This window comes from Molothrus aeneus, chromosome Z (genome assembly GCF_037042795.1).
Source record: "Molothrus aeneus isolate 106 chromosome Z, BPBGC_Maene_1.0, whole genome shotgun sequence".
NCBI classification, from domain to species: Eukaryota; Metazoa; Chordata; class Aves; order Passeriformes; family Icteridae; genus Molothrus; species Molothrus aeneus.
The window spans coordinates 997,370-1,014,385 of record NC_089680.1 but is presented as its reverse complement, the minus strand read 5'-3'; the positions used below and the strand labels follow the sequence as shown (position 1 = coordinate 1,014,385).

The 17,016-nt window shown below is 48.2% G+C and overlaps 1 protein-coding gene across 3 annotated transcripts in view; it reads left to right on the top strand.

The window, feature by feature from the left end:
• CTIF (cap binding complex dependent translation initiation factor) overlaps window positions 1-17,016 on the top strand; it is a 144,028-nt gene that overhangs the window by 11,045 nt on the left and 115,967 nt on the right. For 2 of the 3 annotated variants that reach the window (XM_066568949.1, XM_066568948.1), the window contains exon 2: window positions 15,307-15,519. In XM_066568949.1, the coding sequence (XP_066425046.1) occupies window positions 15,340-15,519 (180 nt within the window). In that variant the 5' untranslated portion in view covers window positions 15,307-15,339. Of the gene's footprint in view, window positions 1-15,306; window positions 15,520-17,016 lie in introns of those variants that run through there. The other variant, XM_066568950.1, reaches the window with a different exon arrangement.

Genomic DNA, 17,016 nt, shown 5'->3' with positions numbered 1-17,016 from the left:
TTTGGGGAGTCCAGATGCTCTGCAGGTGAGGTTTCACCTGAGCCCAGGGCAGAGCTTGGATTTTCTACAGCTGGCAGGTGGGAAAAGCTTGCTGGTGTCAACACAGCTGTGTGGACTGCAAGCAGGAGGCTTCACAAAACCATCCCGTGCTATTTGTTGTTGTTTGGGTTGTTCTAGGGATCTGTTGTGTGTTGTAGGGGCAGGTGAGAGTATTGATGAGTTGTTCAGAAAAAAGCAGCTTAAAAAACAATGTGGAGGCTCCAGTGAGGGATTGTCTGCCTCCTCTGTTAAGAAAAGCAAATGTCTTTTGGAAGGTGGTGGTTGTACTCAAATCAGTGCAAGGAGGGAGCCTGGAAAGCCCAAGCATAGGTGACTGGTTTCTGTGCTCTGGGCTGGAGGTTAGGCCCCAGTAGTAGATGGCCAAATCAGAGACTGGCAGATGATGGCACAGGTGGGGAGGAAGAGCCAAGAGCAGGTTGGAGCAGTGAGCACATCCTCCTCTTTGGTCTGCCCTTCCTGTTTGCTTGATCTGGGGTCAAACATCTGGATGTGATGATCTCAGTCCAGCCCACACTCTGGGCCTGCAGCTGTGGCTCTTTCAAGTCCTTGAGCCCCGAGGCTGCCAGCATGGGCAGAGCTGATGGCAAACCATCCAGGAAGGAGGAGATGAGTAATAAAAAGCTTCTGTCTCCCTTTCTCCAGGGAAAAGTGCATTCCCTGTTCAGCACTCGCTGCATGGGACCATCCTCTGCCTCCCAGAGCAGGCAGCTTTGCTCAATGGGATTGTCATGTACTTGAATTTCATGTCAGCCTGATTCCTCTCCTAAAGGTCAGCCTGACCTTGCTGTGTTATGAAGTTTCTTCTGGTTTTCACTAAGCTTAAAGTATGTCTTTCTTGCTTTGTCCAGAAAATCTGGGCTCAGGGAAGATCTCCATAGGCAAGATCCTGGAGTTCTTCTGGGTTGAAGTAAGCTCCTCTGGTCCAGCCCTCTGCTCAGTGCAGAGCCAGCTTCTACATCAAACCTGCTCAGAGCCTCCTCCAGCTGAGTCCTGCTGCTGTTTCCAAGCTGCACACCCAGATCTCACACTCAAGTTACATGTTGGCTGCTGAACCACAGCTCAAAGCAAAGGAATTTTCCAGTATCCCATCAGAGTTTCCCAAGCTTCACCTACGGATCCCCAGACCTGGAGTTGAGCAGCTGCAGCTGTTTGCTGCTGGAGGAGGCTTTCTGCTGCTGGTGTTTCCCGTGCCCCTGGCATTCTGCTGCCGGGATTCTCGGCTCCTGGGGGATATCAGCACTCCCAGGCGGAGCGGCAGCGCGTGTGTGTGCTGGGGAGGCTTATCGCCAAGTGACCTAATTATTGTAATCTCGCTCTTCCCTAGATAGTGCAGGTTTCCTTGGCTCTCACGAGGCTTCACGGGTTTTTCCAAGCTGTTCTTTGATTTATTGTCTGTCTCCTAATAATAATATTCTTTCGCTCAGGCTAGGTGAAGCCTGAGAGTAAGGGGTGTAGCCAGGGAGAGTGTAATACTTGTGAACTGCTCTTCCTGCTCCAGTGGCCATCCTGCTGGGTTTGGTGGTCCCAGCCTGTCAGACTTTCCAGGCAGCCCCCCTGCAAGGATTTCTTTGCTGCCATGGTCTTCATCACAGCTCCCTCCTCTTCCCCATGCCCTGATTGTACACGTGCATCATCTTACTGCAGAAATCCTCTGGCTGCCAAAGTTAACAAGTGAAAACCATGCCATGCCACTTTCTGCCCAGCTCTTGGATGCAGAGTTGTTGCCTGTCCCTTTCTTTCTTTAGTTATCCATCCCATTCTATTTGTTACGTGTTCCATTTTTTTGTTGCCTATCCCATTTTTTCTTGTTTTCTATCCCTTCTTTTATGTTGTCTGTCCCATTTTTATGTCCCTTATGCCCCATCTCATTTGTGTTGTTCTTCCTGATCCCCTTTTTGTTTGTTTGTTTTTGGGTTTTGGTTGGTTTTGGGTTTGTTTTTGGGTTTTTGGCCTATCATGATTTTTTTATTCTCTATCCCATTTTTTTCTTCCCTTTGCTCTCCTCACTGTGGTTTCTCCCTTCTCTACCTGCCTCTTTTCCTGTTTATAATATGTTTATTTGGCTAGAGGTATAGGCCAGGTGCCTTTTAGACGTGCCAAATTCTTATTTTTTCTAGCAAGACAGGGGTTTGCAGCATGTTATCAGGGTTTAACATGTACTTCAACATTAAACAAATAAAGCCTAGGAGAGAAAGAAAAAAATCAAGTCCAGCCCAACAACAAAACATTGCAACCTGGGATGAATTTCCTCCATTCAGGCACTTGATTTTCTTCCTGTAAGCTGTAGCTGGGATTTTGGAGCTCAGAGCTCCACGCTTGGGCAGAGAATAACTCACGTAATGTGGTGCCTCCTCACAGGAGCAGGGCTTACTGCTAAGCTTCCCGGTTAAACCACCTGATGGGATCAGCAGAGGTTAGCAGCACCGCAGGGGCTTGGTGGCAGAGGGCTTGGAAAACAACAAGTCAGCAGCACTGCCCTGAAAACCTGTTTTGTTTGGGGCTTTTTGTCCCCTCGCCCTGCACGGGATCCAGTTGGACCTGAAAGGAAGCGGGAGAGGACAGAGCGGGGCATCACACGAGGCTTCTTTATCTGCTGGGGTTTCTGCAGCCCTGGGTGTTATCTTGTGCAGTGCCTGATAGTCTCTGGAGAGTAAATATTTTCTCCTGCGGCAGAGCAGCCCGTGGAGGAGCTGGGAACAAGCCAAAGCAGAGGCGTTGCTGAGAGGTTAAAGCCTGAAAGGGCTGGCGCCGGGCTTGTGCCTGGTGTTACACCTTGCCAGCAGAATTGGGGCTGTACCAGTGCCCCTTCTTTTTGAGAGAGTGTGAGTTCCCATTTTCCTTGTTTCCCTCTGTAGAAAGGGAGGTTCCTAACTTTCTAACTTTCAAGTGGATTGCAGTAACACTTTAACTTGCAAATCTTCTTTCCTGAAGCACTGCTTCGTCCTTTGGGTGGATGCTCCAAGTTATCCTCAGATTCTCAGTGAATACTCTTCAACACTAGGCCATAAAACAGATAGTTAATGCTAACTCCATTTTTTCCCTTAATTAGCCTGTAGAAAAATCATAGTGCTAAGGATAGTTTTGAGGAATAAGAGTGCTTTTGGCTGTGCTCAATGAGAATAGATATTTTTATTTTATTGAAACAGGAAAACAAATAATGTCAAGTCCCATTTCAATCCAAAATGAAATGTGGTTTCAATTATTTTGCACTATAATGGAGAGTTGTGGAAATTCAGTGTACATCAGCACAAAATAAAACAAAAAATCCTTTGTTAAAAAATACAAAACTCTAAAAAGAAGTGAAACCATTTTTTCAGTGTTTCCTTCCTCGTGGTTTGGCTGCAGTGACTTGACCAAAACTGTTTAAAATTCATCAAGCCAAATCTGGGGTGCTGTCAAACAAGTAATTTTTAAAAATTATTATTGTTATTATGGGATAGGTTCAGACTTCTGTTTCTTCAAGGGTGAATTTTGTTCCTCTGGAGGCTGTGACAGAGGAGAAACATGACCCTTGTCCCACACTGGTGGAGGGGGCATCTGTGGCTTGAGTGCCAGGTGTCACCTCTGGTTCCTGGTGCTGGAAGGCCTTTGGATATCATGGATATGTGGGAATGCTCATCAGCAGCAGGGTGTTCCCAGAGGCCAGGGTCCTCAGGAAGCACTGGCACAAAGTTTCCCAGAGAAACTGTGACTGTTCCATCCCTGGAAATGTCCAAGGCCAGGTAGGACGGAGCTTGGAGCAATCTGCATTAGTGGAAGGTGTCCTGCCCATGGCAGGGGTGGCACTGGATGGCTTTTGAAGTCCCATCCAACCCAAACCATTCCATGGTTCTATGAAACCCCTAGGAGGAGTGGCAAGAACCTGCCCCAAACCCCAGAGTTTTGTGTTTATCTTGGCATTCTTGGTGTCTTCCTCTGAAGCCTCCGAGTCCTGCACTACCTCAGCACTAGGAATGAGGTTTATTTTCTTTCATACTGTACAATTTATTGCAGAAGTGCCTTTTCCAGTCCCATGTTAAATTCTGCTGCTGAATTGTTGGGTCATAGAGATCCCTCAGATGGACATCCCTACCCTTTGCTGATGCCCAAGAGCTGGAAATGGTGAGGCTCTACCTTCAAGGGCCTTTGATGGTATATCCCTAAGCAGTTTCTTGATTAATCAAATTCTCCCTTACCTCTTTTCTTTCCTTTTTTCCTTTTTTTTTTTTTCTGCAAAGCAATATAGTTTGAGCTCTCTATTTAATCTCTGAAGTCAAAGGTACATGAATAGCAGGCATCCTGCTGGGGTGTTTCTGCTGAAGCTGCAGATGCTGCTCCCCTGTGCTGCACCTGCAGCCCTCCCACCATGATCCCATTGCCCTGCTGCATCCTTTGTGTGAGTGCCACAAGTTATCCTTACTGTGAATTGTCCTCAACAAATAATTATTGCTTACTCTAGCTTTTTCTCTTAATTAGCCCATAGAGAAATCATGGTGCCAAGGATAGTTGTGGGGGATGAGAGTATTTTTAGCTGGGTTCAATGAGAACAGATATTTTGTTGAAACAGGAAGCAAAATAATGTCAAGTCCCGTTTCAATCCCAAATGAAATGTCTTAAATTACTTTGCACCATAATGGAGAGCTGTGGAAATTTAGTGTACCATGAAAGAAAAGAGGAGTATTTGTGTTTTACAAGAGAGGGAAGTGAGGCAGGATGGACAAGCTGGTGTCATACCAGTCACACATGAAGTGTATGGCACATTTGGGTCCATGGTGGATGCAACAGCTGGACACAAAGAGCAGCTCAAGGGTATTTTGGGACAGATTTTATGTTCTTGTCCCCAGTACACCAGCAGCAGTACTGGAACTCAACAAGGCTTTCTTGCACTGCATGAAGAGAGCCTACAGGAAGATGGAGAGAGGCCATTGTAGTGACAGGACACAGAGGGATAGCTTCAAACTGACAGAGAGTAGATTTAGATTAGATATTTGGGAAAAAGTAGGTGTCGAGGCCCTGGCACAGGTTGCACAGGGAATTTGTGTCTGGCCCATCTCTGGAAGTGTCCAGTGCCAGGCTGGATGAGGTTTGGAGCAACCTGGGACTGTGGAAGGTGTCCCTGCCCATGGCAGGGGGTGGACTGGAAGATCCCTTCCCACCCAAAGCATTCTGTGATTCTGTGGTCTGAGACCTGGGGTTAGCAGAAGGGACTGGTGTCAGGGTCACTGACAGCAGGGAAGATTAGAACACAGGGTTGGTAAATCCCAAAGCTGTCTTGATCAGGGCCAGTCTCAACTGTCCTTGCTGCTGGTGGAGGTAAACAGACGCTCGCCAAGTTCATGTTCATTTCAAAACAATTTACGTGTCATGTCCTGAAAGTACCTGTCTCTCTGTTTGCTTTGTAATAACAAACCCCTCCCTGTCTTGTTCCTGCCTGCCAGGGCTCAGCCAGGTCCCCTGGGTGATAAATGCAGCTGTGCAAGTGCTTGCAGCATCTTTATACCCTGGGAGTCAGCAGGCTGCTCTTCCCACCCCCATTGCTGGCTTCTTGTCATCCCTCATTCACTGCAGTTTAGGGGGGAATAACCACAGGTGGAGTGGGGTCACCTGGAAATTTTTGGAGATCTGTGGCAGCATTGCTGGTGCAGAGCATCCAGCAGAGTGATAGTCTGGGAGTGATTGCAAAAAAATGCACTTCAAGCCTCAGAAAGGAGGCTGGTGGCTGGCCAGTAGCTCCCAAAAATTCCTGTCTGGGGAGGTGCTTGGTATTTTTGGTCTGGTTCCCTAAGGCAGGCGTTTTCCTGGTGAATTGATTCAAGCTGTCTCATCAGCTGCTGGAAGGAGCTAAAAGCTGGGGATGGATTTGAGAGGAGGGTTGAGCTGGTGGGCTTGGCTTATGGTGCTTGTACAAAGCAAAGCTTGCAGGGTCTGGTTTCCCCCTATCCTGGGCTGGGCATTCCTGCTGCTCTGACTTTTGTCAGTGTGGTGGGGTCACACAGGGAGCCCATCCCTGCCACAAGGAGCATCCCTGGGCTAGGTGAGACCTTTGGTGGGTGCTGTGGTGCCTGTGCTGCATCATGTTCCTTGCTGGGACAGCTGCTGGGAGCCCAATGCAAAACCTGGGTCTATCTGGGTATTACATTTGCTTTCCTAAATGCCCTGGGAAATTACAAGGGAGAACATGGCATGACATCCTTGTAGCCTAAAAAATGGATCTAGGGTTTGCAAGGGCATCTAGGAGGAAACTGTTTTGTGGAGAAACTATTGCCTGTGATGATGATGAGGTCCTGGCACAGGGCTGTGGCTGCCCCTGGATCCCTGGAATTCTCCAAGGCCAGGTTGGATGGAGCTTGGAGCAACCTGGGACAATGGAAGGTGTCCCTGCCCATGACATTAATGAGATGAGGTTTAAGGTCCCTTCCAACCCAAGCCATTCCATGATTCTGTGATCTTCTCAAGGTGTGAGAGCTGCCTTAGATGATGCTCTTTGCATGTAACCCCATCCCAACCAGCAGCTTACCCAAGGCTGGGAAAGATTGTTCCCTTTGGTTTTAGCAACAGGAACCCACAGAAAATTTGCTTTCGATTGTGCAGAAAGTGGCTGATGTTGCAAAAAGCATCTTGCTTCCTCATTCCTATCTCATCTTCCAGAGATGTTGAATTTGGGATGCACTAGAAGCTCTCCTGTCCCTATTCTTGTTGCACAGAAGAGCTTCATTTCCAAAAAAGGGGAAAGCTGTGACGAAGGGAAGCAGCTGGTTGGGATGGAAGTGAGAATCCTTAAGGATGGGAACCTCACAAGGTTTAACAAGGCCAAGTGCTGCACCTGGGTCAGGGCAACCCCTGGGATCAACCCGGGCTGGGGATGAGCAGAGGGAGCAGCCCTGGGAGAAGGAGCTGGGGGTGCTGTGGGTGAGAGCTGGACCTGCCCCAGCCTGAACCCCCCTGCCCTGGGCTGAGCCCCAGCGTGGGCAGCAGGGCAGGGGGGATCCTGCCCCTGTGCCCCTGGGCTCAGGTGAGAGCCCACCTGCAGAGCTGCCCCAGCCCTGGCTCCAGCAGCACAAGGAGCTGGAGCTGCTGCAGCCAGTGCAGAGGAGGCCACGGAGCTGCTGCCAGGGCTGGAGCCCCTCTGCTCTGGAGCCAGCCTGGCACAGCTGGGGCTGTTGAGCTGCACAAGAGAAGCTCCAGGGACACCTCAGAGCCCCTGCCAGGGCCTCCAGGGGCTCCAGCAGAGCTGCCCAGGGACTGGGGACAAGGCCTGCAGGGACAGCACCCAGGCAATGGCTCCCACTGCCAGAGGGCAGGCACAGATTTTGGGCTCTTGGCAATTAGGAATTGCTGGCTGGGAGGGTGGGCAGGCCCTGGCCCAGGGTGCCCAGAGCAGCTGTGGCTGTCCCTGGATCCCTGGCAGTGTCCAAGGCCAGGATGGGACTTGGAACAACCTCATCAAGTGGAAGGTGTTATTGTCCATGGCAGGGGGTGGGACTGGATGACCTTTAAAGATTTGTTCCAACCCAGACTGTTTTGTGATCCTATGATTCCCAGGAGGAGAGGACCAGCTGGCTCCTCCTAGCATAAAATCCATCCGGGAGTGGCAGCTCCAGCATTTTGGCTGGTGGCCAAGGTATGTTCTCTGAATGCTGCTACAAGCTGGTGTACAGGCACAAAAATGCTTTTTGCCAGTGAGCCACGGGCGTGATTTAATGGGGATTAAGCAGCCTCCATGCCTGCCCTGCTGCTGCTGACCGGGGTGCGCTGCTCCCACCCAGTCCCTCCCATGGGCAGCCACCGGTGGGATGGATTACTTCAGCAGGTTGACATCTCAACTTAGAGTTGGATGTGTCTTTTTGGATTAGAGAGCTTTTCACAGCCCAAGTGCCTATTATATTGCCTCGGTGCCTGGAAAGAAAAGATTTTGTCCCGATAATGGTTTCCCTTTGGTTATTTTACAAAGGACGATGCGTGGCAGCCGGCACGGGCGCGCGAGCGACTGTGTATGGATGAGCTTGTGGTTGTGGTGCTTTTATTTAGGATGTGGGCTGTGCTCTCTGCCTGCAGAGCGCTGCCTGCACAGAGAGTTTTGTACCCTGGCTGCTGCTTCCATGGCATCGTGGCTCATCCCTTGGGGTGCCAGAAGAGCTGGGCAAAAAAAACAGGTGTTCGTTGCCTGAGGATTGCAGCCTGCCTGGTGAATCGCAGGAGGGCACGCACAGGTGCATGGTGCCCATGTGCAAGCTCATCTGGCAGGAGAACATCCTTGGTTCATGTCTTCCAGCATGATCCCTGCAGCCATCACGTCCTGCCCAGCTGCCAGAGTGATGCTGTGTGCTCTCCAAGGACAAACAGTGCAGCTCTGAAGAGAAGAGCATGTGTGAAATGCTCTTTCCTCAGATATTCATAATAGCTGTTCAATATCTTTACCTGGCGACATTTTCCTTGTAAAGGTGAAAAATAACAAGGGTAACATGTAATGTGGGCTCTCGTTCCATTAGCTTATAGTAGAAGCAGAGGAACATGGAAATCTGTTGTCTGGCTTAAGTCACAGTTTATAGCATGAACCAGTGTAAAATAGGCTATAAAACTCAGGCTGTTCAGAATTCAGAGGTTGGTGGTTGGAGGCTTTTTAGGGCCTGTTTCAGATTTTATATCTAGAAATGGTGGTGCATTTGCATGTATTGAATTTGTATCAAAATCTGTGAGTGTTCCTTGCTGTTGTTGCTGCAGCCAGTGATGCCCCAGCAGTCTCCTTGCCCTGACATCCCCTGTAGTGGAGCATCCCACCACAGGGTAAGCCCGTAAAAACCCACCTCCTCTCACTTGATGTTCAGACAGTACTTTTCTTAGTTGTGTGCTGTTTTTTCCTTTCCTTTTTTGATAATATCTATCACAAGCCCAAGGTAATGTCTTCCCCCAGGCAAGGAAGCCCATCTGGTGGAAAACCACTCCAACCTCATGCACAGATTTGACACACTAAAAGACTTTATGTTTCTAAAGGTGATGTGGCTTTGTTTTCGTTTAGAGAGAAGAAAAGGAAAAAGATTCACTTTCCAACCACAAAGAGTTGCTTTATTGCAGGGAAGCAAGCTACATAATAAATTGTTGTCTGGGTGAGAATGAGGATTTCTGGCTTTCTGGTTACTCATCTCCCTTTCTTGCAGGATCAAGCTGGCTGTTTTGGGTTGGATTCTGCGGCACTTGTCTGTCCCTCTCTTTTTTCCCTCCATTTATTTCTGTGTTTGTTTTGATGGGTCTGTTTCAATGCACCGTGGTGTTTGCCTGCTGTGTTCTGTGCCAGGCTTGTGAGTGGCACTGCAATGTGACAGCTGGTGGGCTCCTGTCCTGTCACTGGGGCTTTTCTGCATCACCAGGTACCAGAAAACAGACCTGAGACTGGAGGGACGATGAAATACATTAAATGCTCAGCCAGCTGTGGATGCATCAGTATCTGAAAAGCCCAAGGCTGGCTCCAGCAGTAAACACTCATGTGGTTTTCAAAGGTGTTTACATTTTAATTAGAAAAGGGTCAGATCCAGGGTATAATAATTTACATTTCTGTGCTTGATGTTTTGATGTCTGAAAAGCTAGTGGTTTTAGAGCAGCAAATCCAAGACAGACACATCATGCTTTGTGGAAATGCAGCAGTACCTGGGTACGGAGAGTCATGGTTCATCTCTGTTGCTTTTATTTTCCATAGTAACTGTTCCTGCGGGTGGCTGGGTATGAGAGCTGCCTGCCAGCAATAAAGATAAACTGCTCGTCTCGTTCTCTGAGATGCTCTCACCGCTTGAGAAAGACGCATTGCTAATTACTTGTTGTTGGAAAAGGGCTGGATGAGGAGAGGCAAAATATTGCTGCAGAAGAGGCTCATTAAAAGGAGATGCTGGAAATCAAGCCTTGCTGGTGGCGAGGAGTTCCAGCCCCAAACACAGACAGTCAAAGATCCTCATGGCTGTGCTGCTCTTGGAGCGTGAGCTGGTGGGTGGTTGTTTGCAGAGTCGAGACACACAGAGGGTTTCACCTGACCCAAAGGTGCTGATAAGAAGCAGATAAGAAGTAGAAGGGCTGTCCTGTACTATCTGCTCTTCCCTGGTCTGTGTGGTCAAAGCATCTCCCTTGTCTAGGGCTGCAGGGACTTCCTCCTTCTGTGTGTGCTTCGGCAGCTGTTTTGGGATGCCTGGCTTGGAGTCTCAGTGAGCAGGAAGTGTGAGGGAGGTGATGATGGAGGGTTTGACCGTGAGCTGTTCCTCCCTGCCCAGCCCCAGAGAGGCACTGAGCAGAAGAGGGTGTCACCTCAGGCTGGATATCCACCTCCACCTGCACAAGGTGATGTCCAACATGGCTGTAGGGGACAGAGATGGGAGAACAGTGGGGTGGGTTTCGGAGCCTGCGCAAGGGATGTGAAAGTTGTCATTGGTTGCTCATGAGAGAGGGTGTGATGTCTGGGCCTGGGCTGGGGCCTTTCCCTCTGTCTCCCTGGGCATCAGTTTGGTTTGGTTTTATCATCATCCCATTCAGGCACAGACAAATCTGGGCTGCTGAGCTGTTCCTCAGTTTGTGTCCCAGGTGTCTCAGAGCAGAAGGGACCTGCTGGATCACAGTCTGTTATAAATACTCAAGGGAGAGCTAACACGAGAGGGATGCTGGATGTCCTATCAAAGAACATTCTGGAAGCAGGTGGCTGCGTTGGTACGTGAAGAATTTGCACTGCAGCTGCCTTTTATAGGAAGCATCTCTTGTTCCTAGAAAACTCTGGGATGATAAATCCCATGCGGCAAGACAAAGGCTTTCAGGGATGTCAGGATATCTCTGTAGCCTGTCACAGCCTGTCTCTGCAGCAGCTGGCCCATGATGGCATTTCTGAGAAATAAATATTCTCTGCATAAAGGATGCTCTGCATTCCTCATGACTTCACTTTGGAGTCATGGAGGAATAGTCTGGGTTTTTCTTAGTGTTTAACTGAAGGATAAGTAAGGAAGACACATGAGTTTTCAATTAAATGCCATCAGTCAGTCAGTCAAGCCTAAACAGCTGAGGACATGTTGTGGGAAAGATGGGCTGGGCACTTGTCCTTTATTGGGCTTTGGAGGTGGTTACACCTCTCAATAATTGAATTTCAGTTCAGGTGAGAGGAAGCCCGATGCATGAAGTAGTTCTGCCTGAACTCTGTATTTTAGAGATTTTTCCCAATGACCTTACCTAGGTGTTGGCGTTGGGTATTGGCTCCTGGCTGTAGTTGTCAAGAAAATCTGCTTACAACTGTTACCATTTGGGTTGCGTGTGACAATGTGGTATTCCTGTTTCTCTTGCCCTTTGGAAGCCGCAACTTTCAAAGAAACTCACCAAGTGTGCAAGAGCACTTTAAGCTCTTAGCATCCATCCAGTGGGAGCAAAACACTGGGAAAAGCAATCTCTTTATTTTCTTTCCTTTGCTGATGCTCAGTCACATTGGACTTTGCATAGGAGCAAGGTGTGCTGTTGGTGTCCTTGTAGCAGGTCAGGATGTGGGTTGTCTGGATGAATTGGAGTGAGAACTGGCTTGCTCTTGGGTCACCCCAGATCCCTACAGCTCTAGGCTGGTGCAGAGGGGCTGGGAATCTGGGAAGGGCCCTGGGAATACTGGTGCTGAGGCACCTCCAGTGCTGGGGACAGCTCTGGGCCCTCAGGACAACAGGGACATGGAGGGGCTGGAGCGTGTCCAGGGCAGGGAACGGAGCTGGGAAGGGGCTGGAGCCCCAGGAGAGGCTGAGGGAGCTGGGAAGGGGCTGAACCTGGAGCAAAGGAGGCTCAGGGGGCCCTTGTGGCTCTGCACAGCTCCTGACAGGAGGGGACAGCCGGGGGGGCCGGGCTGTGCTCCAGGGAACAGGGACAGGAGCAGAGGGAACGGCCTCAGGCTGGGCATGGGGAGGTTCAGTTGGATATTGGGGAAAGTCCCTCCATGGAAAGGCTTGTCCAGAGCTTCCAGCAGAGTTTCCCAGAGCAGTGGTGGAGCCCCCATCCCTGGAGGGATTTAAAAGCCAAGTGGATGTGGCGCTTGGGGAGATGGGGCAGTGGTGGCCTTGGTGTTGCCAGGGGAATGGACTTGATGGTCTTGGAGGGCTTTCCAATCTAAACAATTCTATGATTCAGTGATTCTGTAAGAATTGTTTTAGGAGGATCTCTTTATGGTTGCAGTTTTGGTGTGCCAGAATGTTTTTACCCAGCAGCTTGTTTTGGGGGCTGGAGTCCCTTGGCGTGGCTGGGACACAAGTGGGTCTCATCCCAGGGGACAATCTGTGGGAAGTTGCGCTGCTGTTCTGTCTTGGCACTGCCAGACTGCTGCAGTCCAGATTTTGCAGAGCTTTTGGCGTGGGGGGGAATGGCTGGAGCCTCCTCCCTGGGGGAGGACGTGCATGTGGGGGCCTCTCACCCATTCTCCAGTGACCTGATGGAAATGCATCACTGTCCTGGATGTCTGTGGTCTTCTCATCATGGACTCACCGCGTCTTAAATAATTTTGGTTGCAAGTTCCACTCTCCTGTTTTCTCCCAACCCAAAGTGGGTTTGTTCTCCATTACTGTTCTTCACCTATCAAACTCACCACTTGTTTCCACGAGTTCAACAAGCCTGAAGCACCTTTGGGAGAAAGGGAATGAGCCTACAAGTGTAATAAAAAATGCTTGTTCTTATTATTTGCTGATGAAGGGTAAAACTGTATAATTGCTAAAAAAACTGTATAATCTTGCTAGAGCAAGAACCCCATTTAGATCACCCTTAATAACAGCTATTAATAATAATTATACATTACAGTAATGCTGATAATTACTAAGTTATAATAAGCAGTTTGCACATCTATTGACTTTTTCTGCTGATGATTCCTTCTTTTATGGTCACAGTAACGAGCACAACATGGGCTTTGTAAAATCATACGGTTTTACAAGGATTTAAGTTGGAATAAATCTTCAAGGTCCTCTAGTTGTTCCCCCTTGCCATGGGCAGGGACATACTCCACTACACCAGGTTGCTCCAAGTCTCATCCAACCTGGCCTTGAACACTTTCAGAGATAGGAAAGATTTGGAAGGTTATTTTCAGACCCCCAAAACTTACAAACTTTGTGCTTTGGCAAAGTAGAGTAGAGGGAAGGGGGAAGTGATAAAAAAAAAGCAAATTTGAGATTGATCTCTCTTTGTTGTGATTAAGGAAAGTACCTGGTGTCTGGGAATCCTTTGTGGTAGGTGCTGAGCCAACACAGAGCCAAGGGATCACTGCTTCATCAAGAGCTCTCACCAACATTTGTTTGCTCAGTGTGGGAAGATAGTAAATGCTTTGATGCTCAAGTGTGGGTTTTTATTTGAAAACATTTTTTGTATGTGTTTTGAGGGTGAGGTGAGGTGAGAAACTAGCTCCAGGCACAGATCGCCAGGAAGAGCAGGAGTTTTCTTCCTGTTGAGTGATGGTTTCCTTTAGAGAGAGGTGAAGCTACCACAAGATGAATTTGTTTTAGAGTTTCCCACTAGAGATCCACAAATATCTCAGATATGTGGTTTGTGTTGTCTGAAGTAGACAAAAAAATCCTTTGGGCTTGGGTAATGTGTGGCCCAATGAGATGGAAGATAACCTCTGACCCTGCTCACTCCATCCTGAGTGATGCCACCTGTATCATTTGTGCCCTGCCTTGTGCCATCTCTCCATGCCATCACATCCCTCCAGGACTCATGGGAGCCTCCTATTCTCCCAACTCTTTCCTTAGCACTTCCTGTTTGATAATTGGTGCTTTCCTTTTTGTAATTGGCACTAATTAGTGAAAAGGGGAGAAGCATGCCCTCCTCCAGGGCTCCACACTCTCTGGGGCTCCTTCTCTTTTTCTTTCTTCACTTTCTTCTTTTTTCTTTGTCCTTTTTAATATGGCATATGATTTTTGTTCAGGAGCTAATGTGTGATATTGGTCTACATAATGAGCCTTTTTGACAATCTGGGCACATTTGGGAATAATTCCTTGAACAGATGAAATCCTTAGGCCAGAACTGCTCATTCTCGGCAGTTTCCAAATGATGCCACAATTGTTCAGAAGTGACAGAGGAGAAAATAGTTCAGGAGCTGGAAACTACATGAGCTGGGAGCAGATTTTTTTCCCTCCCCTTCCCTTCTGGATGGCATGTGACTCACTCCGGATTTGCTTAGTGATTTTATACTTGTCTCAAAGCAGACTGTAACTACCCATTCCTGGTGAAGGAGAGGGTGAGGGATGAAGCTGTTGTGTCCTGCAGTGTGCTGGCAGCTCCCATGTCTTCTCCCTCCCAGCTGCAGGAAGGGAGGAATATGAGATTTAACACAAGACACTGGGCCACAGCCCAGTTTTTTCCAAATGTAGCATTATAAAATATCCTGAGCTGGAAGGGACCCCCCAGGATCACCCAGTCCAGCTCCTGCCCTGCACAGACCCCCAGCAATCCCACCCTGAGCATCCCTGGCAGTGCTGCCCAAAGGCTCCTGGAGCTCTGGCAGCCTCGGGGCCGTGCCCATTCCCTGGGGAGCCTGGGCAGTGCCAGCACCCTCTGGGGAAGAGCCTTTTCCTGATATCCAACCTAAACCTCCTGGAACAGCTCCAGCTGTCCCTGGGTGCTGTCCCTGTCAGAGGGAGCAGAGCCCAGTGCTATGCCCAGCCCAGGAGCTGGTGGTTTCCTTTCTTTACTGTGTTGGTCATTGAGCCCTGGAGAAGTAGGAAGGAGAAGAGAATTATAAATCCCCTACATCTCCTATAGAGGCAATTTTCTGCAGTGAGAGGTTTTAAAAGTGAATTCTGTTGCGATCTCTGTCTCACCTCCTCACTGGACCGTTTACACTTGCATCATTAGCTCAGCATTATTTACTGCCACTGCCCTAGAGAAGCTTTTCAGTTATCATCCTCTTCCTCAGACATGTCCATTACACCCAGCTTCTCACCCATATCCAGAACAACTAATGCTTTGGATTTATTAAATCAAGCATTTTAGTGTCACATTTTTTTCCTCTCGTGCATATGTCTGGAGATTTTCAGTAATTTTGGTTTTAAGCAGGAGGCCAGGAAATATGTCTGTTGTCCTTAAATGCAGGAATATTACAGAAATGGAACATTTTTTGCATGCCTGGAAGCCCTAAAAGCAACCACCTAGGATTATGAGAAATTGTATTGGAAATGCAGATATACAGCAAAGAACATCCTGCGCGTGGCAACCGATAGGCTTTGTCTGCTGGGGTTTTTTATAATTACTGGGAAATAATTCCTCGCTGTCTTTTTTGTCACGTTTCCTCAGGCTCCCTGCGTTCCTGGTGTGCCCCCTGAAGGGATGGAGAGCTCCTCAGTGGCATCAGCCTCCTCGGAGGCGGGGAGCAGCCGCTCCCAGGAGATCGAGGAGCTGGAGCGCTTCATCGACAGCTACGTCCTGGAGTACCAGGTCCAGGGGCTGCTCACCGACAAGACCGAGGGCGACGGCGAGAGCGAGAAGACACAGTCCCACGTCTCACAGGTGGGTGAAAGGGATCTCCTCCCACTCACTGTGGGGTGGGAGAGGGGCTGGGGGCTCCCAGAGTGTGTTCTCAGCTGGAGTAGCTTTTTCAGGGTTTGGATGTGGAGCAGGATGTGGTAAAACGCTGGGTTTGAGGCAGCTCGCTTGTTTGGGGATGTATTTGAGGTTTCCAAGCTGCTGGTAGCAGTCTCCTGATGCTGGGTATGGTTTTTTTATGTTCTCAAGGTGCATCCTTGAAAGTGTTGTAGGCCAGGTTGGATAGGGCTTGGAGCAACTTGAGACAGTGGAAAGTGTCTCTGCCCATGGCAGGGGTGAAATGAGGTGGGGTTTAAGGGCCCTTCCAAGCCAAACCATTCCATGATTCTACATATGAAGGATTCCATCTTTACCTGGTATCAGCAGTGTTTGATCTGATCTGTCTGAACTCTGCAGGTTTGCTGGAGCTGAGGATCTGACCCAGAGTTCTAGACCTGTTTTATATCATCTCAATGTAAAGAAATTACCAAACAAAGGAACCATTTTAACAATAGATTTTGGTGAAGAGGTCTTTTACAATTTGAGGATCAAAGCCCTTAGAAATGGGACAAAATATATTTAAAAAACTAGTGATTTTATTAACCCAAGGCTGGAAGGTGTATGTGTTTGAAGTGACGCTTTGGAGGGGCTTCAGGTCAAACAGACAAGTTCTGCTTATTAATGTGTCAAGCTCAAAAGTAGTATTGAATCAGAAATAAAATAATAGACCAAGTTTTGTAACCTCTTCCAGCCTGCCCACTGCTCTGCCAATAAGCCCAGGCTCCCTCTGCATCTTAAGGACAAAAATTTCTAATTCTCATGGCATACCGTGTACATTTTTTGCAATAAGATCCTTGATTGCAACAACCAAATCCATCTTCCAGTTGTGGAAATGGCATTTTAGCTTTCCTTCTTGGCTTGCCCTGGAAGAAAGGAGCTGCTGGATTTTTAATGTCAGTTCTGAGAGTGTTCTCTTTCAAGATGGCTGGGTTTTATTTTAAAGGAAAAAATCGTAATAATGAAAGATCTGAACATTAAACCTTTTAATTAAACCAGTTATAGAGGCAACTCAAATGAAGCAGCTAAATGAGGTTGTACCCCAGACCATTGATGCAGAAGTTTAATTAGGATTTATTGTGGAACTCCATCAAAATGCAACATTTTGTATTTCTACGGCTGTGTATTGGACAAAAAATGAAGATGGGCTTTTACTTTAGGTCACTTGCATTTATCAAGCCATGTCTTAATGGATGGACTAAGAAGGAATTATCTACTGTCTCACAAAGGTTTTTCTTCATTTTTCCACCTATAAAAAATAATCAGGATTTTTTATTTCTGATTTTCTCTTTCTGATCAGTTCTTAGCAAAGCAAGGAATAAACAGGCACATATCCTGCAGCTGACTGGAGTAACCCTGGTGGAAGGCAGCCTGATGGAAGGTGGCACGTTCCCTCATTAATGAGAGCTAGAGGGAGAAAGATGG